The sequence below is a fragment of the Dermacentor silvarum genome, chromosome 2 (genome assembly GCF_013339745.2).
Source record: "Dermacentor silvarum isolate Dsil-2018 chromosome 2, BIME_Dsil_1.4, whole genome shotgun sequence".
In the NCBI taxonomy this organism is placed as follows: domain Eukaryota; kingdom Metazoa; phylum Arthropoda; class Arachnida; order Ixodida; family Ixodidae; genus Dermacentor; species Dermacentor silvarum.
The window spans coordinates 247,212,740-247,238,728 of record NC_051155.1 but is presented as its reverse complement, the minus strand read 5'-3'; the positions used below and the strand labels follow the sequence as shown (position 1 = coordinate 247,238,728).

Sequence of the window (25,989 nt, the reverse complement as noted above, 5' to 3'; positions counted from 1 at the left end):
CCGCAAACTGTGTGTTTATTTTACCTGTTCAATAATAACAGCGGCTGTCTCATAGCCTACGAGGGGAGAATCTAGAAAGTGTTCGCCCGATTTCCTGCGTCGCGAACGGCAGTTCCGTTTATCCACGCTGTTGCACACATTTCGTGAATAAGTGATTGTTGCTGTCTGATTCAAAATATGATGCATCGCGATCGAATTCCTTAATCAACATTCGCAATGCACATGCTGAAATATCCACCGGGGTCACCTGGAGCTCGACCGATGAGGTGCTGTCTTGCAGCGATGACCACCAGATCTTATCATGGAACCTCGTCTCTAAAGACAACGCGAAACTCGCCGACCTCCCCGAGGATCTGTACCCAACGTCTATACACGCACTTCCGCGAATAGCGGGTACCGGGCTGACATCACGCAAGAACACTGGAAATGCTGATGCCATTCTTGTTACAGCCAGCGACGGTAAGGGTTGCAGCTGATCACACACGAAGTTGCGCATGCACACCTGCCGAGGCGGTGAGCATGTATTTGCGGATTAGTGTATAGGAATCGCTGCACTTTTGCATTTACTGACTTCACCTGTGCGTGTCTGCTCTAGACTGCTGTTTGTTTCAGATAAAGTCACACATTGTACGTCATATTGCGTTCAACAGCATGCATATTCTTTGAAGCTACGTACGTAAGCTTTGTGCAGCCAGTCGCTGAACCAGTTGCCGAAATGGAGGGAAACAAAGTAGTGTTGGCACTAAATCATTTGAAGGTGTAAGAATAAACATTAGTCCATTGGGCACAGGTGAACTAAATGAACATGTGCGTAAGGTGCCATTCTTTTCCTTGTGAAATTAACCGCTCAGTCACGGACTCGTGTTTGACCACTGCTGTAGGTAGTGCATATGTGTATGCTTTCACTGGAATGCTGAGTACATATACATTGAGTTCACAGGAAGGTACCAAGGGTGCATGTATGCACGACTTTCGCCACAATCCAGAAAGACATGTGTAGCGTATTGGGTTGACAGAAGACTGCACATTAAAAAAAATCTAATATTTTCAATCATAGCATCAGCTTTTTAACCCTGAAGTGTCCCTTAGCTATTTTGGAGAATTTGGCTCACCAACCAACTTTGTTTCCAGGCAAACTCTACCTTCTGTCAAAAAATGGCAGAATTGAAAAGGCAGTTGATGCACACAGGGGTGCAGTGCTTGCGGGTCAGTGGAGCCCAGATGCCACAGCTCTTGTAACAGGTAGGGTTTTAATTGCTCAATTTGTAGTAGCTTATCATGGTAACTTGCCTGAAATTCCTGACAGCGCTAACCGGTGTATGCTAAACACAAAGGTATGGGCAGATGCTACACATCTAGATACGTGTAAAATCTAGGTTGGTGGTTCGCCACCTGCAGTCTAGTACGCCAAAAACACACAATGAAGTGTTGGCTGGTCTTCAAGCACATATAACTTAAATACTACGCTCTCAAAATATGCAATGATGTTGTGATGGATATAAGTGTAAATGCTAAAACAAAAAAAGCAGCCACCACAGTGGCTATGGCAATCTGCTGGTGAGCACTAGGTTGCAGGTTTGGCCCCCAGTTACCATGGTCAGATTCCAATTGGGGTGGAATTCAATGTCTCACGTGTACCACATTTTGCATACACAATAAAGAATCCCATGGAGGTGGCCAAAAATCTGTAGCTGTCAGCTGTAGCATCTATCACAGCCTTGCTGTTGGAGGCATCAAACCCCATCAGTCATCATCACGCTCAATTTAACAAAGGAGCACTTGCTAAACTAACCTCCTTATGTTGCTTGCAGCTGGTGAGGATGGCCTTTTAAAAATTTGGTCCAGAAATGGAATGCTACGGTCCACATTGGCAACACACTGTGAGTTCTGTCACAGGCTGTCAGTGTCTGCTTTATTACACATAGTGTCCCTGATATATGTTAAAGCTGGGACAAAATTTGAGCACAGCACAAATAGCATCACAGTATAATTTATGTGATGTGTATGATTTTACAGGTTTGCATTAGCCATGATCTTTGCCATCTCTGCTGCTGGAGGAGCACTTCAATGTAGTTTCAATAGTAGAAAGCAAAAGCAAACTAAGATGCATAATTGCATGTCTGTTCATGCACATTGAGTGTTAAATTGCATTAATGTGTTATTGTAAAACAATGCACATTGAGTGTTAAATTCATGCACATTGAGTGTTAAATTGCATTAATGTGTTATTGTAAAACAACGTCCGTGCTGCAACTGTTTAATTGCTTCTAACAGTGCAGTAAAATGCTTATATAATGATGATTGTTGATTTCATTGAGCGCATTTGCCAAGTGACATGGTAAATATATGAGTAGTAATTAAGAAATTAGTGATACAATTTATGGCTGTGTTTAACCTCACATCTTGTTGGCTCTTTAGACTAGCTTTTTGTTTCTCGAATATTTCAGTTTGTTTGCATTGTTTGTCTGTTTTAAACAGCCTAGCCATTTAAGAACACATACTGTTTCACTAACTTTTAATGTCTAAAATGTTAAAGAAATTTATATGGCCTCTAAGTAGCAAGGTTGAAATCTTCAAAAGCAGATAGGTGTCTCAACGGAGTCTTATGGCAACCTCCTTGCAACTTTTTCACAAAAACAAAAAAGTTGTTAAAATCAATGCACATTTTTCAAGTGCTTGATAAAGTATGTATTAGGAAGCTTACAGTGCATGCTCTACTATACGTATTTATTTCAGCACAGCCCTTATACTGTGTAGCCTGGGGACCTAATTCAAACCAGGTCTTGTACAGCATTGGTGCTCACTTAGTGATCAAACCGCTTCAGCCCAACTCTAAGCCTGTTCAATGGAAAGCCCACGATGGCCTGATCTTGGCAGTGGCTTGGAACACAAACAACAGCATGATAATATCAGGCTCTGAAGATTGCAGATACAAGGTATGTAGCTGTACGTCTTTGTTGGATTCACAAAGAAGTGTTTAAAATCACTAGGTGCATGAAAAGGCACCTAGCGATAAGCAGGCCTTGCAGTTCATTGACTTGCTTTGTACGGTGCCCTGCATTTTCTTTCCCCTAACTCTAACACAAAGATTTTATGCTAAGTGTTGCATTATTTGATTGATTGATTCATTGGGTTTCCTGTCCTAAAGAAGCACTGGAGCTACGAGATATGCCATAGTGAAGGGCTCTGGATTAATTTTGACCACCTGAGGTTCTTTAGCGGGCACCCAACTCTAAGTACAGGAGCATGTTTTGCATTGTGTCCCCATTTGAAATGTACAGCCGAGGAACAACTGCTGTGAAAAACAACTGCGAAGAACAACAAACCTGTGACCTCATGCCCAGCCATCACATTATTTCATTCAAATGCATTCTTTGGTCTGCATCATGTAATCAAGCACTTGACAACTTTGCTTAACTGCTTTGTTCAGAAACAAATAAACAATTTACCACCGTATGCGTACCTTGCCATCAGAACTGAGCTAGTTTAAAGGAGAGGTCTGTTTTCACTGCTTGTCGGCAAATAAAAGTACGGATAAACTAGACAGGCAGTGACATCAAGTGTTTTATTAAATAATGCAGACCAAATGAATGCAATCTCATTGCAAAATTTAGTGAAAACTAAGACACGTTAAGTGCTACATCTTAATTTAAACTTTTAGTAAGACTACAGGTCACTTGCAGGTCATCTTCTTGCAAGATTACAATGCAATGTTTATTCTGTGAGATGCATAGAACACTGAGGATTCCCTAATTTTGGAGCTTCTTGCAGTTTCAGCCTCATATCCATGTCATGATTAATGAGAATACAGTGCTACAATAAAAATAAGAAGATGTGATAAGGATATGATATGCATCGCATTAAAAGTGATTATTGAATCAGTGACTTTATGTACTGCTACTACCTACACCACATCTCTTGGAACACACAAGTAGATGGAATTCGTTTTCTCATTGAATTATGGCTAAAACAAGAGCTTATCATTGTCTTTTTCATTCACTGCATTTTGCTTCAGCTATGGGACATATTTGGTCACATCCTGTATGCAAGTCAGATCAATGACTACCCTATAACATCAGTTGCTTGGACACCTGATGGCGAGCTGTTTGGTGTTGGATCGTTTAATTCTTTGCGTCTCTGTGATAAGACAGGGGTAAGTAAAGTTTTTGGATCAAGCTATGGGTTTTAGATAAAAAATTAAAAATGGAAAAAAGAAAGAAGTATGCACTACATACATAGTTATTGAAAAACACAAGAAGTGTTTCATCCTTCTTTATTGCCACTGACCTGCTGGGTTATCACATTCCTGTTCTAATATGACGTGCCATCAGTATCGGTTTACGTGTTCGCTATTGTGCCCTGGCCGCCATCCAAAATTTTTGTACTCTAGTTGCTGACTTCACAGGAATGTAATATGATGGCTGTAAATAGTGTGTACTAAGCCATAAAGTATATCATTAAACTGAAAATTTGCTGCTTGCGCTTGCTGCTATTTTTGCCTTCAAGCTCTTTTATTTTATATGTACTAGTTTGCCTGATTAAACAATCAAACAATGTGCTCCTTTGTGCCTTTTCTGTGTGCATTTGCTAATGTCACTAAAACATGATGATATTTATTACAAAGCACCACAATGATGCACTTCAACAAATTATTCATATTTGTGCAGGAAGTGTCTGTTTATTTCCCTTTCTTTCTTGTTTTGAAGTATGGAGGATATAAAGTTTCTTTCATATTCCACAAGTGCCTCTTTGACCAAATGGAGCTTCCTTTTGTCTTATTTTGCTCTTCTTTTTTTTTTTGATCCAGTGGTCCTACTCTCTGGATAAGCCTCAAACACAGAGCATCTATTCCCTGGAATGGTCCAGCGATGGGACCCAGGTGGCTGGTGCTTGTGGTAATGGACAGGTCATATTTGCTCACGTCATTAATAGGTCAGTGTGTCATTCACTAAAGAAAGAATGAGTAGTAATCTCCTTTTGATGTCTGTTCGAAGCATCAAGTTCATACTGAGCACGTGCACACACACTTATACCCTTCTACACTGTCAATTGCAGCAGCTTTTCAATGCAGTTCAGCCTCGAGCCATTAACATCACCAGTATATTTGATGTCTGGTTCAGGATGAAGGCCTCTCCCAGTGGCCACCAGTTACCTCCGTATTGCATTAACTAAACTCCAGCCTCTGCCTTCAAATTTCCTGTATCAATGTCATTGCACCAGTAATTCTCTTTAGTTTTCAACTGTGTTTTTATTCTTATAGAACAGCGAGTACCTGCACATCACATGACCACGCACCATTCCTCAACTTGTTCTCAAGTTAAGTTCTAAAGATCCCTAAGTAGTTGCACTGATCCACCGGCATAAATTCACCATTCTGATAGCAGGTCATATAAAAGGGGCCACACTCGCTCTGGCTAAAAACTGGCTTGATGCCCATTTTCCACACTTGTTTGACACTCCTCTGACATCACAGTAGACTACGAGCTTTCAGCAGTGCAGCCTGAAATTGATGGGCTATGTAAATTAGATAATTTTTCTGATTACATATCTACATTTATGTTGTTCTGCATTAAATGTGAGGATAACAGATACACTTGTTATTAAAACAGATAAGAGGCAATAATTTTGTTTAGGCACTCCTTTAAATGTATAGGACATTTTACCAAAACTGAGCTACACTAAATGTTAAAGTAGAAGCTCGTACATTTCTTAATTGTTTATCTTTTTTTTTTTTATTCATTCATCATTGGCTGATGACCAGAATAAATCTAGGAGGCCAGACTCGGATCTATTGCTTCAGTCTTTCACTTTTATTGCAAGCCTGTCTACATCTGTAGTCAGTGTCTATGTCTTGTGGGGACATGGGTTCCTGTACTCAGCAGTAGCCCTCAAGAAAGATGCCGAGACCACAAACAGCCAAGGTTTAGTCTTCCTCCAGCAAAGCCAGGCCAGCTCTGACCGCTGGGCATTCCGAGTCACTTTCATTGCAAGCCTGTCTACATCTGTAGTCAGTGTCTATGTCTTGTGGGGACATGGGTTCCTGTACTCAGCAGTAGCCCTCAAGAAAGATGCCAGGACCACAAACAGCCAAGGTTTAGTCTTCCTCCAGCAAAGCCAGGCCAGCTCTGACCACTGGGCATTCCGAGTCACTTTCATTGCAAGCCTGTCTACATCTGTAGTCAGTGTCTCTGTCTTGTGGGGACATGGGTTCCTGTACTCAGAAGTAGCCCTCAAGAAAGATGCCGAGACCACAAACAGCCAAGGTTTAGTCTTCCTCCAGCAAAGCCAGGCCAGCTCTGACCACTGGGCATTCTGAGCATGCGCACCAGAGCTCGGGGCAACCCCATGCCCCGGGCAGTAGTTCTCACAACAGCCGGCAAGAGTTTAAATTGCTTTAAAAAGAAGACCTGCTGGCTGTGTTTAATCAATGTGGAGTAGCTTAGCTAAGTGATGAACATTTTCCAAGCTACAACAAAGTTCACAAGTTGTTTTGTTACAGAAAAGCTAGTGCGATTAGTCTCGGAATATTTGTGTAACCGTGTCAGTACCTCACAAGACACTTTTCAACAAACACCACCAGTTGAAAAAGGTGCCCTGTAGCAAGCTGTCACCGTGACACTTCCTGTTATTTTTTCACATTATTCTTTTAGGAGGCTCGAGTGGAAAAACTATGAGGTTTCTATGGTGGGAAGAAAGTTGGTTGCTGTCAAAAATGTCACAACGGATATCACAGAAACGATGGACTTTCAGGACAGCATCATCAAAGTATCCATGATGTTTGGCCACCTGATTGTGGTTACATCAAACCACTGTTACATATACAGGTCAGCCTACTCTTCATGTTCAGTCATAATGCTTTCTTAATTATATTTAATTGTATCTTAACTGGGGTGAATTGAGGAATCGGTAGGAATGTTGAAAGCATTTGCTTTCTGCTACTCGGTTTAGCTTCTAGATGTACATAAAAGTCTAACACATCATTAAACTAAATACATGCTGCACCCTGGGAATGTGAGCTCTAAGGTGCATAGAACAAGCGCTACACAAACATGACCCTTCAATATGTCTCAACCACAACTACTCTCTCAGTGAAGTGTTTAACACAGTTTGTCACATTTGCGTATAAAGACTGTTTGCTGTTATAGTATGAAGATGTGAGCAGCTAAATTATTAGTGGCATTTCAGAAATGCAAAAAGAAAAAAGAAAGAAGGTGGTAATAAATTTGGGTGCTCTAAAAAAACTGCCTGTTTTCTTGGGAACACTGAATATCCACCATAGTAACATTAACAAAACATCTCACTGCATACAGTGCAGATGTTTGTTTTTGACATCTTATTTGTTAGACTGGTAACTTCCAGGTAGTGTATTATTTGTTTGCACTTTATGCTAGCATTGTAAGATGTAATGTCATTTTTTGTGAAGATTAAACATGTATGTCAAACACTATGTTCTTTATTCATATCTGTAACAAAGCACATAGTAACATTGTCATGGCTGAAATTACATGGTTGCTATGACTGCCTTGTAGTGTTGGTTACATCAATAAGCTAAGCCAAATGAGCCATAATGTATTCATCTTCAAAAGATGAGCTGAACATCTTCAGCCACATGTCATTCTGGTATTTTGTTTTAGTTTCATGCTGGTTGCTTACAGAGAGCTTATCACTTGCAGTAAGAGGCCACAGGCCTAATTAAGTGCAGTAATCACCACATATCATTGCATTGTAATCCAACGAAATTGCAAGCAATTTCTTACTGCCCTCTCACCTTTCTTTTGCAGCAAAAACAATTGGAACACTCCTCATATGTTTGATCTGAGGGAAGGCAGCATCTGCCTCATCTTACAGGCTGAGAGGTGGGTGCTGCTGTGCTTGTAGAGACAATGAGTTTTGCCGTGGATTAGTTCAGCAATTAATGAGTCTTTACACATCTTTGGGTTATCTTGTGGCCTGCAGCAGACTTAGGTAGTGTACGGCGTGTGTTCAAAATGAAACCAAACTTTTGAAATAGCGAGCAAACCGGCAGGGGGAGCACGCTGTGGCTACTGAGTGCATGTAACGGCAGGTTTAGACAACAAACTGCCATTTGCCGCATTTCGCTCTGACCATTAGTTGGCGAGCTACAGGCTGAAGTGAGCACATGAACAAGCTGTTCTTCGGATTGGTGCCAAAGTGACAATGAAGGAATTGGAAGAACAGCGCGTGTGTGTGTGAAGTTCTGCTAGAAACTTGGGAAAACTTTCAGAGGAACATTTAAGTTGCTTAGCCGAGCATACGGGGAGGATTGTATGAGTGGCACGCAATGCTATGATTAGTTCAAGCGTTTTGAAGATGGAAGAATGTCAATCGGTGACGATCCCAAGCCTAGACGACCTTCCACATCCACAGATGATGACCACGTCGAGAGAGTTCGAACTGTGATTCATGGAAATCGTCGTTTGACTGTTCGAGAAGTCGAACTAAGAGCTGTTTGCAAACTAGCTTTTTCATTGTTGTAGAGATGACATGATGGTAATCATTCCTTTTTATGGAGTGCTGGTCACAGACGGGACGCAACTGGGGAGCTTTTTCACTGAGCACGGCATTAACAGCTGTTTTGTAAAAATAGAAGCAGAAACTTCAGGCTCAGCAGCAGAATACTATTGGCACCAAAAGAATGCTGAGCTGTAAATAGAGTTTTCAGGCCATTTAAGTCTTGCTTGATTTCTTGAAAAGCAAAAGTTCAGACTTGTAGCATTTGAACTTGGTTGATTTTTGTGTGCTAGTACGTATATCAGTGGGTCTCCTTCGTTCATCCTTGTCGTCACACATCATGCTTCTCTTCCTCTCTATCTTCTCCTTCCCAGCACAGAGCAGCTAGCTAGGAAAATGCAACTCATACCAACATATCTGCCTTCTTTGTTAACACTCTCACTTTGTTTCATTTTGCATGAAGGAGGTACAAGCAGCATCTGCATGAAAGCATGGCATATATGGGTGCCCCTGTAGTTGTTGAAACTGTGGTTGGTGCACTACTAACAGAGCTTGTCCTTGGTTGAGTTTACCACCTTTTCACTGAATGATCCACGGCAGTTTATTTTTTAAACATAAATAGTGATCATGTTTCATGGAATGCCCTACAGGTACTTTGTGCTTGTCGAGAGCGGTGGCGTCTACGTATACACATATGATGGCAAGTTTGTGTGTGCACCAAAGTGGGTCGGCATGCGTCCAGATATGCTGAACCACTTCACCGTGGCTCTTAGCAATGCCCTATTGGCAGTACGGGACAAGTCTGATGAAAAAGGTATATTCCTGTTTCAGTTTCGCAGCATGGGTTACCTTGTACCAGTGATTGCATAGTTGTCGGCTTTGCAAAGTCAGAAAACTAGGGGTGGGTGGATATTTGAAGTTTCGAATGAGAATCGAATATTACACATAAACTACTATTCATATTAGTACTTGCAAAGGGACTATTCGGCTTTTCAAATATTGTAAACCAACCAAATATTTCACAATAATCTACTGTAAGTCTTGCTACTGCTCTCCACCTGCTAAATATGGCACCTTCTGACAATATGCATATTGTCAGAAGGTGAACAATGATCAAAGTTTTCGAAACAGTGCGGAAGTAAAATGAGTAATGCTTGCAATAATGCAAGAAAATAATTTTGTTTTTGGTTTCACAGAGGACTGACATTTGATTTTAGCTTATGTAGTCGTTCTTGGCAGTCATGTAGCATTTTTATTTTTTATGCTACAATCGCTGATGTTTTTCTTGTAAGAACTGGGTTTTTTTTTACATGTGTTTCCGGCATGCAAATCCTTCAGCACATTTTTTTTCCCTACAACCTTTGATCTTTTGTCAGCAACCATTTATTTAGTGCTTCTGGAAAGCTTGTCTTACAGTGGCCATTAATTGTTAGAAGACTTTTTTACAACCAGGCTGGCTCTAAAGGTGTCGATTGAGAGGACTATTCATGCAGTTCTTTTATTGACAATTAGTTACCTTGTGTTTAAATCTAATCCTTTGTCCATGATAGCTGTATTTTTTGCACTAGTCAGTAGAGGTGTGGTGGCAAATTATACTGAAATAAATATTTCTGCCGTAAATATATGCGATTGTGTTTGGCTGTTCAACTCCATATTCGATACTTACTATTCGTATCTGATTTGTATTTCTAAAAGCTGATATTCACACACCTCTACAGAAAATACATGGACTAAGAAGAAGATAAATAGAACGAAACAGATGCTGTGCTTGTCCTTTCCTATTCGTTTCATTCTCCGTCTGTGTGTGTTGTGTGTGTGTTTTTTTTTTACAAGCTCGAGCTACCAACTGCCCATTTTTCTTCCGTAGCTTCTTGACATGTACCAGTTGTTTTTTAAGTGCAAGTCAGCGCAAAAGATGAATGCTTCCAAACCAACTTATTTTTATTGTTGTGCCGGTGGAGTGGGCATTTATGTTTCGAAAAGACTTCTCAAGTAAGTCAATCTTGCTAAACATGGTGTTTTAGGCACGAAAAAAAAGTACATGGAGAAGGAAGGACAGGACCGGTGAGCACATTTGTTGGTTTGGGCCAATGAAACACTGTAAATACAAGAAATTTAACTACTGCGGATGTTATCAGAGTGCACACAGGTTCCACCTCTGATGAACTTGTGCTCTGCATGGGCAAAATCAGTGTCATGAAGAGAGACTTGCTGGCTGCATTTGTGACTCCTAGGTCTCTTATTATACCTTCACATATTCACAGCATAATTACTGTCGAACCCCGCTGATACGTTTTTCACGGAACCGTAAAAAAAAAAACATAAGAGCCGGGAAGCGCAAGAGCCGAGAAATAGGAAAAAATTACAAATTAGAGTAGTGTTGAAGTGCACACAATATTATTTTAATTCTTACTTGTGAAAAAAAGTCGTAGTTTCGCCCGAAAGCCGAAGCATCGATTGCGATAGCAAATTAGTAGACAGCTATACAATGCAAGTATAGTAGTTTTATCGTCCGTATAAACTTGTAAACATTCACTTATTAACTACATTAGCATGGTGTCAGCACCCACAGGCAAACATGAACACATCACACTCGATGACCGCGGACATGCGCTGTCAAACGCTGGCGTGAGGAAGTGCCGCTGCGGCAGCGAGCGAAGTGTCCTTCATGCTGTTGTCTATCGCTTCGCAAACTGAGTGCCGAGAACACACAGCATGCACAAAGCTACAAGCCGCCAACGCACCTACACTGCCTAGACTCTGCCCTCAACACAGATCGCTTTCAAGATACGGCCCGTGCGCCGCCGCGCAGTACACAGTTGATGCTAGAGTACAACGCCGCTCGCCTATCCCTCCCTCCCCCTCGCCCGTCGCTCCCTCGCCGGTGCCTCGAGCCCAATGGAAGAGATTTAGACACGGTCGTCGGCTCCCCGCGCACACTTTCACTTGCACATACAGCATACGGCGCGCGGCGACGGCGTTATCACCCTTGGACTTTATACGGAACATCTATGCGCCAAAACTAATTTTTAGGACCACAACGCGTCATAGACGCCATCTTTAGATAGCAAATACGGATCTCAAAGGCCATACTTTTGCTGGAGGAAACCGACAATACGTCATAGGTGTCGCCCCCGGCACTTAGGGCGGCCACTGCCATCGTCAAGCCACCAAGCCAAGCGACATGAAAAGTAAAAATGGCCGCTCGGGCCGGCGCAGGGGTGCCAGTTCGCAACGAATGATGCGGGAACGGTCCCACAGTTGCGATGCAACAGCGGGGTTACCAATGCATTGGGTTCTATGGGAGCTGTGCCGGGACCGGCCGAAAACGATGTAACAGCCGGGGAAACGCAGCACCCGGGAACATAACAGCGGGGTTCTACTGTATACTTCCTGTTTGTACTATATCAGCATTGGTTACCACAGTAAGCTTGCCCTGTAAGTGCTGTGGTCTTGATAGAGTAGGTTGTGGATTTTCAATAGATCTGTTTTACCATTACAACAATAGCGTAGCTATGAAAATGGCATGTTCCATAGTTTAAAGCTTCATCGTCTTGTTCTACATAGCCTGTTTTGTCAATGAAGTGGTCTCATCAAAATGGTATGGCTTCCAGTGGTGTATTTGTTCGACATAAGGACTGGCAAGCCAGCTGGAGATGGGAAACCATATACACACAAGGTCTGTCCAAAAAAGAGTTCTTGCTATGCACAAAATGCACCTATGCCAATCAAAATAGGCACTGCATGTATAATTGAGCAGCACATATATTCTTTCCCAGGACGCTTTCTTTCTTTAAGGTCCACAATTGCAGCTCTCTCCTTTGTTGCATTTTATGATAGGTTGGATAGGGAAAGTTCTTCTTGCTGTAACAACAGCTAAGAGCTCGAAGCTAGGTGTGCTGGATCCATCCATCTGTCCTTTCGTTTACACTATCGTCATCATACCACTTTTATTGTCATGCCTCCTCCTCACCTTCAAATGAACACTCACCATATGGCGAAAAAGCAAAACCCACCATTGCCACTGGGAATCAGTGGCCCTACAGCGATGTGCAGTTGAGAGCCAGACACGCTAACCACTGAACTGTCGTGAAACATTCACACTTGGAAATTTTAGTAAGTTTTTGTGTGCTACACAGAACCTTATGATACATTTTACTGGTTCCTACTGCACTCCAACTCAGTTTGCACTGATGTGGAGCCCTCTCGAGATTGGAGCTAGAGAAAGCCTGCCCCAGCCGAACGCTGAGCTGCTCCCAGAGCAATCGGAGAAGCCACATGATCAGGATTCCGTTAGATCTCAGTCACGTTCCAAGCTCGAAGGTGAGAGCGCCACTGAGCGCTCTGAGCTATAGCACGGTGCTCTGAATTAAGCGGGCAGGTGTGTTCTGAGCACTCAATATCTATCAGCCAAATGTAAACTGCACTGCAAGAGCACTAGTGCTTGAAAGTGACCAGTCAAATGTGCCATTAGCATGGCCGTGGCGCCTGTGCATATATTCCGAATGCCACAGCAAGCAATACTGTAGCACATGAGTGGGATATTGTGGGCGTTGTAAGGTCGAAGTTTTTGAGAAGATGACATTGTCTCCTGTGAGAGCCTACTGCCATTGCAGCAAACGAGTTAGGAGCCTGAGGAATTGCCAAAGTCTGCTGATTTTTTAAACTTCTATTTTGTTTGTTTGATTTTATGTCTTTAGCTCTTCACCTCTGCAAAAACTTCGCGTGATGGGATCAACTGGTACGCATTCATGATAGCACTGGTATAGACTTGTGCATCATGATCATATTGCTTTTTAGTGATTTGAAAATAATTAGCTAGTACCTGATGCCTTCTGTTCTTTCTAGGCGTTTGCAAGCAGAGTTGATTAACTGCAGCACATTATGTCACTGTAGCAATTCTGGTTTATTTACTGTGCAAATAATTGCAATTGCATTTGTATGTGTTGTTTGATATTTGTCATTTCACTCCAAACATCAGTTAAATGCTAGGAGATGGGCCAATCCTGTTCTTTTGTTTGTCACAGTTTGGTTCAAGCATGGCATGAGGTAATGCTTAAAAAAAAAGAAAAGGTTGAGTCGATAATAAAGAGAAAAAGACTGACAAGTATTGAATTGAATACCTGAATATTTTTGCTTCTGGAAAGCTATGCAGACAGATATGGAAAGGGGGAAAGACTGATTTATGTTAGTTGAAACCTGCAATGTAATTATAAGTGAAAGGAAATGAAAGTGCACTTAAAGGCTAACAGCAACAAAATTTTGGACTGCATAGTTTGAGGTAGTGTAGATATAGAGCAGCCTCTGTGTAAATTCTGCCCTAATGGTTAGAGCATCAGGTTGCTGTGCTTGGGGACTGAGGTTCAATCCCTGCATTGGGTGCATAATTGAATTTTTTTTTTTAAGTGTGAGCTATTTGGCAAGACAGCAGCAGCACCCAGCCAGTAGCCACTGTCAAGAAAGTTCGGGAGGGTTCACAAGGGAAGCTTCGCATTAATAATCACTGCCCCTCATGCTCAGTCAGTAATTGTGATGGTCCTGAGGCCAGTGTTCTTTTATTGGAAAGATAGGTTGCAGGGATAGCTTAATATTCCTGGCTGAAGTGGTCGGTGTTCAGAAATTTTCATCAAGGCATTCACATAAAAGGTTCCATTTCGGCATCTGATATCAGAATAGTGTCTGATAGAGCAGCATGCAGACTGTCAAAATCAGTGTCCCAGGGCTAAATAATTTTCAGGGCTAGATAATTTGCAAAAATAAATATCTTACGTGATGTAGCAATCTCGTAGCATAGACATTACAATATTGCATTATGATGTCTACATGGCATGGCATGGCAAGAACTTTATTTTGGTCCAGAGAAACTAGGGCCCGAGGGCAAAAGCCCCCAGGCTAAGTCGGTGGCTCCGCCCACGTAGGCACCGGTAGGCCAAAGGCTTTCCCAATATCCTGCTCTTTCGTTTGTCACAGTTTGGTTCAAGCATGGCATGAGGTAATGCTTAAAAAAAAAAAAAAAAAGGTTGAGTCGATAATAAAGAGAAAAAGACTGACAAGTATTGAATTGAATACTGAATATTTTTGCTTCTGATGTCTACGGCTCCCTTTTTTCCTTGTCTGCCGGCACTAAAATGTTATCCATGTGTGTCTGTTGTTGAGATTGTTTTTATAATTGTTAGCTGTCCCTACTGCGTCCAATGCAGATCGAAGTGACACAGGTTGGCATTGACCAGTGTGCGCCATCGATTCATCATAGACTAGCCATCATCGACAAGAACAAGGACCTCTATCTTGTCAGCCTACGTGATGGAAAGACACTCCAGAGCATCAAACTAGGTAGGGAGACGAGCATATATTATGAATTCTTATGAGCGTGACTTGGACAGTTTATGATTTTGCAACAAATGTAAAGTACAATAACGCTTTTTGCTCTGGTAAAGGTTCCGAATAGTGTTTTTTCTTGGATATTTAACATCAGGTTGATATGTATGATGATGATGATATGTATTGTGGAGTAACAACACGTGCCCTCTCTCCTGTGTCACTTCAAGATAATGTGAGGGCAAATGTACCCATAATAGCCATAAATAGTGTGCATGAATACAGATGATAAAAACATATTCAGGTCAACATTACCTGCAGGTGTCATGACAGGATCCTTATGCTGGAACGACGATTCGAGCATTTTGGCTTCGCTTCAAGAGGGCAAGCTGATGATATGGAACCACCCAGATGTCGCCTGGATTGATCGTAGCCTTTTGCCCAGCACGATCACAGAGAAGGAAATGACGTGAGTAATGAGAAACACCTTCGCAAGAAATGCTGTTAAATATGCTACAGCATACTAATAATGGACAGTTCATGACAAAAGTTACGCCTAACTTCCGCTCCAAGAAAAGGTGCACGCCATTATCTCCTTGTAGGCATAGGCATTTTACAAGGCCATACTGAAGCCAAGCTCTGCCTCACTCACTTTTTGTTTTCCTTTACGAATATAGAATCTTTGGCTGTCGAGTATAATGTCAAACCCACTTTAACAAAAGCACTAATTTTTTTTAAAAGGCCATCACTATATCATTAGTTCTTTATATCCAAATATAACATGAAAAACATGTAGAAAGCTAAGGCATTGCAGATAGTTGTGAGGAGTCACTGCTTTATTGAAAGGACTGAGCGAAGGCTGCTTGCTTTCACGCTACACTTCTTTGAACAGTCTTTCCTGGCTTGTTCAGCCCTTTCATGTAATTATCACATGGCTGTCATGGTTTATGCGTATGTGTATAGGTGTTCAAAACACGAAGGGGGGCTCGCAAGCGTGACACCTGGGATTAGGAGCATCAGATGCCTGTGATACGCATACAAAGAAGTGTGTATTGTATTGCTGGGCACTCTTTCAACCTGTGTGTTGGAGAATGTTCTTGCAAACTCACGTCACCATGCACTTTGTGTGCCATGAGATGTATACCACTAAATATCAAATAGTATTGTCTCTGCATAATTTCTTGCAGTGGTATCACAAGAACTCATTTTGTTTTTGTATTCGTGAATACTTGTTTGCGTGATTTGCTGCAGTGGCACTGCTTCACTGTACAGTTTTGAGGCTGCTAAGTGTGTAATGTGTTGCACATTTATTGCTTGATACCATATTCTAGACAAACATTAATTAAAATGTTTGCTGTGGCAGCACTTTTTGAAGTCTCGATTCCTGTGCATGGTGACCAACAATTTTCATTTGTCGTGTGTTATTTGTCATGTTTCTATGGTGTGTCGTGGCCCACCGGTGAGTTACCAGCGAGTTGTGCTCCTTTGAAGCTTCCTCAAGGTGCAAATAGATGGTGTCATGACACATCAGATCAGAAGCAGGGATAATTTTTCCTCTCCGTTGATATTTAGCAAAGATGTTGCTTTCACACTGCAGAAATGCCCTGCACAGGGAGAATAAGTGCCGTAACCCACCTGTGACCTACGTTGCAGTGAACATGTTAAAGGAAGAACACATGTGTTTAGGTTTACTGACCTAATGTGTTCCTTACTTCTTTCAGTGACCTGGGATACAATCCTCACATTGTGAGCTTTCTTGGGTCCACAGTCTTGGTTCGAAGGACGGATGGATCATTGGTGTCTTTTGCCTTTCCCCCTTATGCCTCAATTCTGCATGGTTACGTTGCCTCTTCACGGTGGGACGATGCTCTTCGCCTCTGTAGGTTTGTTAAGGTATTGAAATGAAACCATTTTTTATTTAATTCGCCGAAACTTTGAAATGATAAAAACCTGATTGGCACTGACATCCTTACAGTGTGCTGTTTTTGGACAAAGTTTCACTGATAAGTGTGAGATCACAAATACATAGTATCTGTACATCTGTCACATGTAGAACCATTACATTTTTTTAAGATGTAGGAAACTCGCTGTGGCCAGTCAGTGGCTATGGCACACCTGCAAACTCTCCTGAATTTTCTGTGAATTAAGATTATAAATTTGGGCTCGTTCTACAATTATATGAATGGTGTGTCAAGCTTTGCAAAAATTTAAGTTCTGTCTGTGAAAAAGTTTAACGGGGTAGAAAGATGTGCAGGCGTAATAATTGCAAAGAAATGCATGCAAAAAAGAAGTTCTCATCGTACTTGCACCAGCCTCTTGTGGCAGCGCAAGATGCCATTACGAGAGGGGTACTTGCTTTGAGTGTATTTATTCAGACAGGTTCATGAAGCAGGTGAAATTGGCAACAGCAATGTCACCAGAAAAGGTGACTGTGATCTGAAAGCAGTGTGTTGCTTGTCACTATCTGCTGTTTGAAATTTTCTGCGGCCTCTCTGCCGTCGTTAGATAGGCTTTCACAATTGCATCTGGGAACTTGGCTATGGCGAGCACAACTGGTTTATATCTGTTTGAATACATGTTTTGGTCGTGTTACAATGCCTTAAGTGTGTATATAACTTTTTTCATTATAACCAAGAATTACATTTTAAACCATATTTTATTCAACATGAAGTGTTGTGAGTTTACTGAATCGCAACTTCTGTGATAGTTTGTGATGGGTAGGTACGCGAATCAGATTGAAATGGGAAAGAGCTTATTGTGCTTACAATATAATTATGTAGTCTCCATGTCATTGTTAGCTTTTATTCCACAGTATAATCTTCATTCCCCTCTTTCAGCTTCCCACCTTGTGGGCCTGTCTGGCAGCTATGGCTCTGGGTGCACGAGAACTGAACACGGCAGAGGCAGCCTATGCTGCTATCGATGAGGTAATCTTGCAGCTTGTTGATCTTTTTTTCTATTTTGTTTTCTTTGGAGCATATACAACATAAGGCAAGAATGGAGTTTTGATCTCTCTTTTTCAGAACTGCAATTCATATTCAGGCCACTTTTGTTGTTTCTTTGACTTGCAGTGTACAATTCAAAATGCTGTGCCCTTTCTTTTTTCTTTTTTACACACCCTGTCATGCACTAGTCCTTTGCATTAGTATCATACAGTGGACTATTTTACACCTTAGTTAGTGTAGTGTAGCTAAAATTTGTCTGTAAATGTCTTAGTGTTAAAATATTCTGACCACATACTTTGGACCCACCGCACCTTCCTCCTCTTGAGAAAATATTTATGCATTTTTCAAAAATATTTGCCATCGACACTATGAACACAAATAGATAATTACATTCTACACATAGAAGATTATGGGCACAAGCTTGTTTTACAGCATTAATCATGTACAAGGCTTTATGCTAATTGTGAAAGCCCAAGAAAGTCAATCAATGTTGCATCACCAGAAAAACACGTTTGAATATTATACAGTGATACTGTGATGACATAAACAACTATCTGTTTTGTGTGTTTTGTTTTATGATGTAATACTTCTGGGAGCTACATGTATTACAGACAGGTTTCTCTACATTCCATATTCAGCTATGCTAGCTGCAAGGACCTGTGTGCATTACTGGTACCGAAGCTGAACAAAATTTGTAGTTGCTCGAGGAATTGCGAGTGTATTACGTGCACATAAATGTAGTGTAATATCGCTAAACATAAACTTGGAAATGAAAATTCTCACAAAAGGGTCCAACCTTTCAACCTATGTCTGCAAGCTCCAGTTATAACAGCATGGCCATGCGCGTATGTCACATGCCAATATGTCACATGCCAAGAGAGAGAGAAAGAAAAGGATAGATGAAAGGCAGGGAGGTTTACAGAACTGTGCCTGGTTGGCTACTCTGTGCTGGGGGAAGGGGAAAAGGAAGGAAGAGATTAAGAGAGAATGCTAAGGTTACCTTTGATAATTGACCCTTTTCCTAATTTGCGAATGCGTTTCTCTGCACTGCACATTTACCTAACTAATGGCGGCACTGCTCATCGTTCTCATTCAAACTGACATGAAGTGGACCAGCTGCAAATGCTGGGTCTTGTCTCTTGCACATGGTTTTATCAGGAGAGCCTCGTCTATATTTTCCGTGTCATAATACAAGCAAACTCTGCTTGTACACGCTGTTTGCAAAAATGACTATGCCGCCATTAGTTAAGCAGGCTGCGTCACGGGAATGCTAGCTTTACAATTATGAAAAGGGTTTTTTACAATCGAAGAGTGTGCCCAGCCAATAAATGTCAGCCCCTATTTTAGCAGCAAATTCTTTTTTTTTATTGGAGAAAGACGGGCTGTGTAATGTCTTGTCACTAGGTTGTCTGCCCATGAAATTGCTGTTAATTTTGTTGTGCCATGTTGAATCTCTCTAGGCTCATTTCCAGTTTCTTTTAACCTTTTAATTCAGTTCTTACTCGGCACTCGCACATATTCTTATACAAGCATTTTCTCTGAGTGCAGAGATGGTACATTACTTGGTCCATTCTGATATGTTTGCTTCTTTAACCGCTGCAACCTGCCACGCTTAGCTTAGGCCCTTACATTTCTTTGCATTACTGCCGAGGGCATATCTACTGTATGGCTGTTCCTTCATGACCTTAGATTGAACCACTTAATGGCAGTATGTTTATTGTCGCTGAAACGTATGTGCCACTTTGCAAACACCAGAACACCAAGATAGCGGCACCAGACCTTATGCTCCTTTCGCATACTCATTCGTTGCAGAATTATTTAATGAAATGGTATGGGCATGGTCTTACTTTTGTGTAGACTCTGATTAGCTCAAGTAATCATTTCTTAGCGTCATTTACCTAACACCACAGATGAACCAGGCTGCTTTACTTTAACAGGTTGATAAGGTGCTTTACCTCCAGTACATCAAATCCCAACAGTCCAGTGAAGTTCGAACAGCAGAGCTTGCTTTGCTTTGCGGAAATCAAAAAGAAGCCGAGAACATCTTGCTACAAAACAAACTGTGCTTCCGTGCCATCATGATGAATATCAGTCTTCATGAGTGGGAACGGTAATGTGGCTCTTTAGTTGTTTCATTATTTATCTACCATTATGCAAATGAATGAACGTGTTCCAAATCTGAGCTCATTGTATAGCTACCAAAGTCTTACTGTCCATTGCTTAATAAGTTTTTAAAAATAGCACATTATTCAACACAGCATTATAGTGTTGTGAGCTGACATCACATTGACACATGTATTTGTGTATCTTTCTCGGGTGACTGCTTTTCACCGTCTAACAAATGTTATCGCTCAGTGTAGGACGCGCTTGCATGTATCGGAAGTTTCTCTAATGTTATCGATGGTTCTATCTGCTGTCTTTTTTCACCGAACCTTGTGTAATCTAATTGTATGCGCGGCGCGAATTGTATACTAGTAATTTCTGGAAGACATGCGGGCACCAGCGATTACTCTGGAACCTTCAATGACTCATGTATAAAAGCCGACGCGTTTGACCCGCTGAACAGATTTCGATGATTGCCGACTGTGTTCGCCACTATCGTTGTGCTTTGAGTGTAACTTGCTTTTGTGGGCACAAGTTCACCCAATAATAAGTTGCGTCATTTGCAGTTTCGCTGCTGTGTTCTTCACCGTCACTACTGCGTGACAATATTGTATGTTGCGTGGCCCATAGGAGCGCAAAAGCTAGTGTAGCAAGTTGCTCCTGAAAACTTAAGTCCATGTAGACATCATAGGAAATGTAAAATTGCACTACAAAGTAATACGATAGATGGTACTTCGAGTGTCATAAGCAGACATTGTGTGGGTTGTGCCTGTGTGTCCCATTGCCTAGCCCCCCCTGTAAACTCAAACTCTTTAATTTTTAATGTATTGTAGCACGAGTAGACAAAGCACACGAATAAAGCAGAACCACATCAGTCTATATTTCCACAATCGGGTTCATACCAAGTAGCCAAACTGCATAACTTTCACAGTGGTAGTTCACCAGCTTACTCGCATTCATGGTTTATTGTGAATTGTGGATCATTGCTAGTTAAATACCCATGCCAACTAATTATTAATTTCCTCATTCTTTATGCCTTTTGTATAATTACATACTGTGAGAGAAAGTACAGTGTGTTGACGTGGTTTGTCTCTTTTTAACAGTCAGTAAAGTTTCAACTTTTGGACTGATGTTCTTATCTTTTCCTCACAACCAGGGCCCTGAACCTTGCAGTGAAGTACAATACCCACATAGACACAGTGCTGGGCCATCGAATTTTGTCGCTAGAGAGGCTCGGCAAGCAGGAAAACAATGCTGTGTTCCTCAAGTACAACAAGGAGGTCAGCTTTCTTTTCACTTTACCATTTATTCTTTAACTTCACCCCGTTTCACAATAACACTACTAGGCCACACTGCAACAAATCAGATTTAAAGAATAACTAAAGAGAAATATTAAGTCAGGATAAGTTGGTCAATTGCACTTCTGAAAAATTGAAGAAGTCATTTCTACCAAGCAGGCTTGTACATATTAAGAAAAGAAGTAACCAATTACAATTACTTTTTTGAAAAATCTGATTTATTACAGTTACCAATTACTGCCCCACGAAAGTAATTGGGTAATTCCTAATAAGTAATCGATTACTTTAATGTTACTTTCCACCCTTCTTTTATTAACAATGCACAAATACAGTAAATAGAACAAGCTGGCCAGGCTCTTTCAATGCATCCTCTGCAGCCCTTCATGCATTGTCTTCACTAAGAATTGCTTTCCAAATTTTCTTCCATAATCTTCCGTTGCTTTCTTGTAAAGACACATGCAGCAACACTCAAAACTCGTTTGATGTGCGTGGTGGAGAGAAGGGCGCTGTGTTGTAATGTACGAACACCTTGCTCGCAAGACTGCGTGGTTACTCACTGCCACAGTGCTCAAGTCTGGGTCACCTATGGAATGCAGCACTTCATTGTTGTTTGAGCTAGGGGAAGGTGCTCCTGATAAGCCCGTGAAAAACTTTAAAATCTTGTACAGGATATTGCATGGCATCAACAACTGAAGTGGCCATCACTATCGAGCCATAGATGTGCCGTTTCAATTTGTTGGCCATTATCTGTTGGGCCGCCACCATTTAGACTAAAACGACTGATTAAAATGTTCACTTTCCCTGAAAAGGTGGCCAAATCTGTAATGTAATTTAATATAAAGCTGCATATTATGCAGCCATAATAATACACTAGAACGTCATTATAACAAAGTTGAAGGGAGAGCCGGCATTACTTCGTTATATCCATTACTTCGTTATATTTATTATTGCAATTTATAGCAATGTATGCCCATTGGGGTGCACAATTGTAAACATGGAAATAAGAAGACGGCGTTGCGGCCTGTGAAATGCTACACGGCGAGGCATGCGATGAAATTTGAATAAAACAACAAAAGAATCTTCGGCATGTGCAACACGCAACTTCTTAGCACCTGATGCGACAGCCTTTAGATAGCTGCCTTCTGTTCCGTTGTGATGGTCTTTCGCTTCCGCCTTCCACTTGGCTTGTCACTGTCGAGCAGCACGTGGTTACAACCCAGCGCTCTGCTGTGTGATCGAGGAGGCAAGCGAACTCCGCCGTGCCGGCTTGGCTTGGCCAGCTTGTGGACTCTGGGCCCATGCGATCTCGAAGGCCACGCCCAGCTGCCAGCCCAAGCGGCGCGCTGCAGGGAGAGGGAGTAGTGAATGGACTAATATTTCGCACCGCCGCACGGGCAGGCGCAAACACGGCCTGGGCGTGACCCCCAAGATTCCACCGGGGAGATCTTGGAGGCTAGGCCCAGGTGCTCTTGCCTGCGTGGCGCACCACAGAGAAAGAGAGAAGTAAATGCACTAATATTTCGCACCGCCGCACGTAGCCGTGCAGCATGGCGCGAACTCGCGCAGGCTTGCACGTGAGCTTTGAGATTGCGCCGGGGAGATCTCGCAGGTCACGCCTAGCTGCGCCTGCCTGTACCGCGGAGGCTGGCGCATAGTTGAAGTGAATGCACTAATCTTTCACACCGCCACGCATAGCCGCGCAGCGTGACGCGACTCGCGCAGCCAGGGATGCGAGAGGTCAGTGGAGAAGTGCGATAGTGAGCCGCTGCTTGTACCACTTGAGTGCAGCCACACGCGGTGGTGACAAAGACCAGTGTTGCTCTACAACGTATTCGTCGCGGTGACGCTGGAGATTTTAACTGCTGTGGTGAATGAAAACCTTATCCCGCAGAAAGCAATGTACTCGGCGTGCAGCGGTTGGGTATTCGGTTTCGGAGACGAATCTGGTTCGTTATATCCATTTGCAAGACAATTTCACTTCTTTAAAACGAGGTCTTTATTACGTAGATCTGTATGGGGATTTCATGAAAAACTTCATTTACTTCGTTATATTGTTATGTGTACACGTTACAATATCCATTATTTCATTATATCCGTTTCGTTATAACGAGGTTCCAGTGTACTGTTCGTGTGTTACAATCACAAAAATAGGCGTGTGTGAGTCACGTATATCAAACAGATAGAAACATAAGTGTTTGACGGCCAGAAACATCAGTTTAAATCAGATAAGCCATAGACTGCACTAAGCGAAGAAGAATCAAGTAGCAGATCTTAGCACCTATGAAGGCCGCTTAAAAGCGCTTCCAGGAAAGAGATAAATTTGTTGTAGTATAAAAGTTCAGAGGTCGGACTTCCAAGAGGTGTGCAAATCTGCAAGCCTGCCCTGTTCAGGTGATCCAGGCATAGCTGCAATACGCTGATTGAGAGAATGAGGTAGCCCATGTACCAATTTTCATACCCTTGGTCACTGTAGTTCCCATCAAATTTCTGAGGAGCAGATTTCTGAGTGCAAGGTTCTTGGAATGACGAGCAACCGTTTACGACTCTCTGGTGTGTAACTGCGTCTGTAGAGCAGGTCATTGCATACAGCGAAATGAGAAGCCTGATGGTGAAGCGAGTTAAGTACCACAAAACTTGATGACCCGGAGATGAAGTCTATGAGTTGAGCAATCTAAGAGTTGCGTCACTGCTCAGAAGCTATGGTGTCGACCTTGATCAAGGAGAATGTGAGACGAGAGGTGGAAAGGCAGTTAGTGACGTCACTGTAGTGACCTGTTTTCATTCTCTTGGTCACTGCAGTTCCCATCAAATGTAAGTGCTCAAAGCTGTGTTGCCTGTTATAGCTTGTGTTGTCAAAAATGTAACTGGTTATATGAAATTGGGTACTGAAAAAGTAATTTAATTGCAGTGAGCATTACCGAGTAAACAATCTAATCGTTAAGTACAAAATTACAAAAGACGTAATTGATTATGAGAAATAATTAAAGGGAAAGTGAGACATCCACCCAATCGTAGCAATTGCTACAAAGGAAACCCATACGGATTCCTCGAAAGAAAAGCCTCGCAGTTGAAGAAAAATTTGTCTTGGATGAGACTCGAACCCGGGACCATTGCCTTTCTGGGGCAGCCGCTTTACCATCTGAGCTAACCAGGCGGCTAGCAGATGGCTGAGCTAAGTCGAGTTTATCAACAACTTGAAGCAAAGTGTTTGATGCAATAGTTCAGCGGAAACCTGCTAGGTGGAGAGAATTAAAGGAGGTCAGGAGGCCAATTAATTATATGTAATTTTTTACGTAGACGTCTGATTCTAAGAGCCAAGTCTTGGTGTGCCCGGGTAGGTATACCAAGCACTGAATGGCTATTTTTTATATGCTAATGTATATAAATATGCTACTTAAAGATGCTGCTGTAAATGCTACCAAATTTATTAGCCCCTTAACCGTTTTATTATTTTGACAATTTCTGTGCCCAAACTGCTTATTTTTTTAAAGTTTGATATTAAATACTTTCCTTCTAAAAAGCAAGTTTTCAGCGTTGAAAAAAAAATTCAAGCACATACTAAGTCAAATTAGCATATAAAGTTTATTATTGCTCATGATAAAGGAGGCCAGCTACCTGCTGGTATTCAACAATAAAAAACAGAGCAAGAGCGTTGTTCGGAAAGTTTTATCAAGTCATCAGGCAATGTTATATTGAACGCCATACCCGGGACGCCCACGAACAGAAACCGAGGAGCCTTTGTAGAGATGTCCTTCACATCGATGCGCCGCCAATGACGCACACTCGCAATAGTGTCTTCTGAGCAGTCTTCTTCATCCGATGAACTGCTAATTTCGAAGCCATCGCTATTGTTTCAATTCCAGAAACGAAGTAAACTTCGGTTTCTGAATCACTATCGTCCCAATAGCTGAACGACAGCGAACTGCTTCTTTTCCGCGACGACGGACCAGAAACACATGCATCGCCTCCACCAGATGCCACTTTTTTGAACACGAGTTTCCCCCCAAAGAAATGTGAGATGGCGGTTTAAGAAACAAATTACCTGCCCAGTGCTGCCATCTGCGAAGCAACACACCAACTAGCCCGTAAATGAGCATATCTCGTTTAAAACACCCGAAAAGAGATATTATCTCGAGCCGACGAGCTCCACTCATCCAAAACAGTTTTCGGACAGTTCGGCAAAGACGAGCCATGCTCGTCCCAAATGGTTAAGGGGGGGCACTGATACAATCACATGAGGCGCATTGTTCACAGGTGCCTGCCAGCCCATACTGCATATATGAGAGAGGCAAGGTGAGGAAGAAAATTATATTTAGAAGTAACTGCTGCTAACTGCTTCAATTCTCCCTTTCACTCCATTGTTCACCTGCTGATGCTAACATCATTTTCAGCTAAAGCTAAATCTGTTCATTGCTGGAATCGTAGGTGGGAATGTATAACAGGCTTCAGTTCTTTCTTGCTGCACTTCCCATGTTGTTCACTGTCCTTACTCTCTAGGCACAAGTAAAAAGCAACGGCAAATGTCTCAGTAAAGAGAGGCATTGAATCACACAATGAAAGAAAAGTGTCCGTTCTTCCTTTCTGTCATATTGAGCTTTCTTTGTGTTGCTTGCCTGAAGAATAGAATATGAATTCGCCCAGCAAACCATCTTTCTGAAGAAAAGTGTCTTGCTTTGCTTATGCATTGTTTTTGCCTTTTGCTTGTTTTTTCAGGTGAAAGTCGACTGGGCAAAGATCAATGCTGCCATGGCCGAAGAGTATGAAAAAGAGAAATATGGTTGAAAAGCGTGTAGAACAAAGCTTGCAGCAGCCTAAAATATGCCACTAATAAAGCTTTCATCTCTTTTCTTCAA

General features: G+C 41.9%; 1 protein-coding gene across 1 annotated transcript; it reads left to right on the top strand.

Moving 5' to 3' along the window:
- Positions 1–176: 176 nt before the first annotated feature.
- LOC119443057 (intraflagellar transport protein 80 homolog) lies at positions 177–25,989 on the top strand (the record flags this gene model as incomplete). The annotated part of the gene is made up of 17 exons (XM_037708195.2): positions 177–459; positions 1,132–1,242; positions 1,812–1,880; positions 2,737–2,936; positions 4,016–4,153; positions 4,808–4,932; positions 6,651–6,824; positions 7,782–7,856; positions 9,123–9,286; positions 12,087–12,151; positions 14,673–14,805; positions 15,112–15,259; positions 16,512–16,683; positions 17,628–17,717; positions 19,673–19,845; positions 20,995–21,118; positions 25,850–25,989. Coding segments are annotated over 17 exons (2,313 nt in total), but the record flags the coding sequence as incomplete, so codon positions are not given.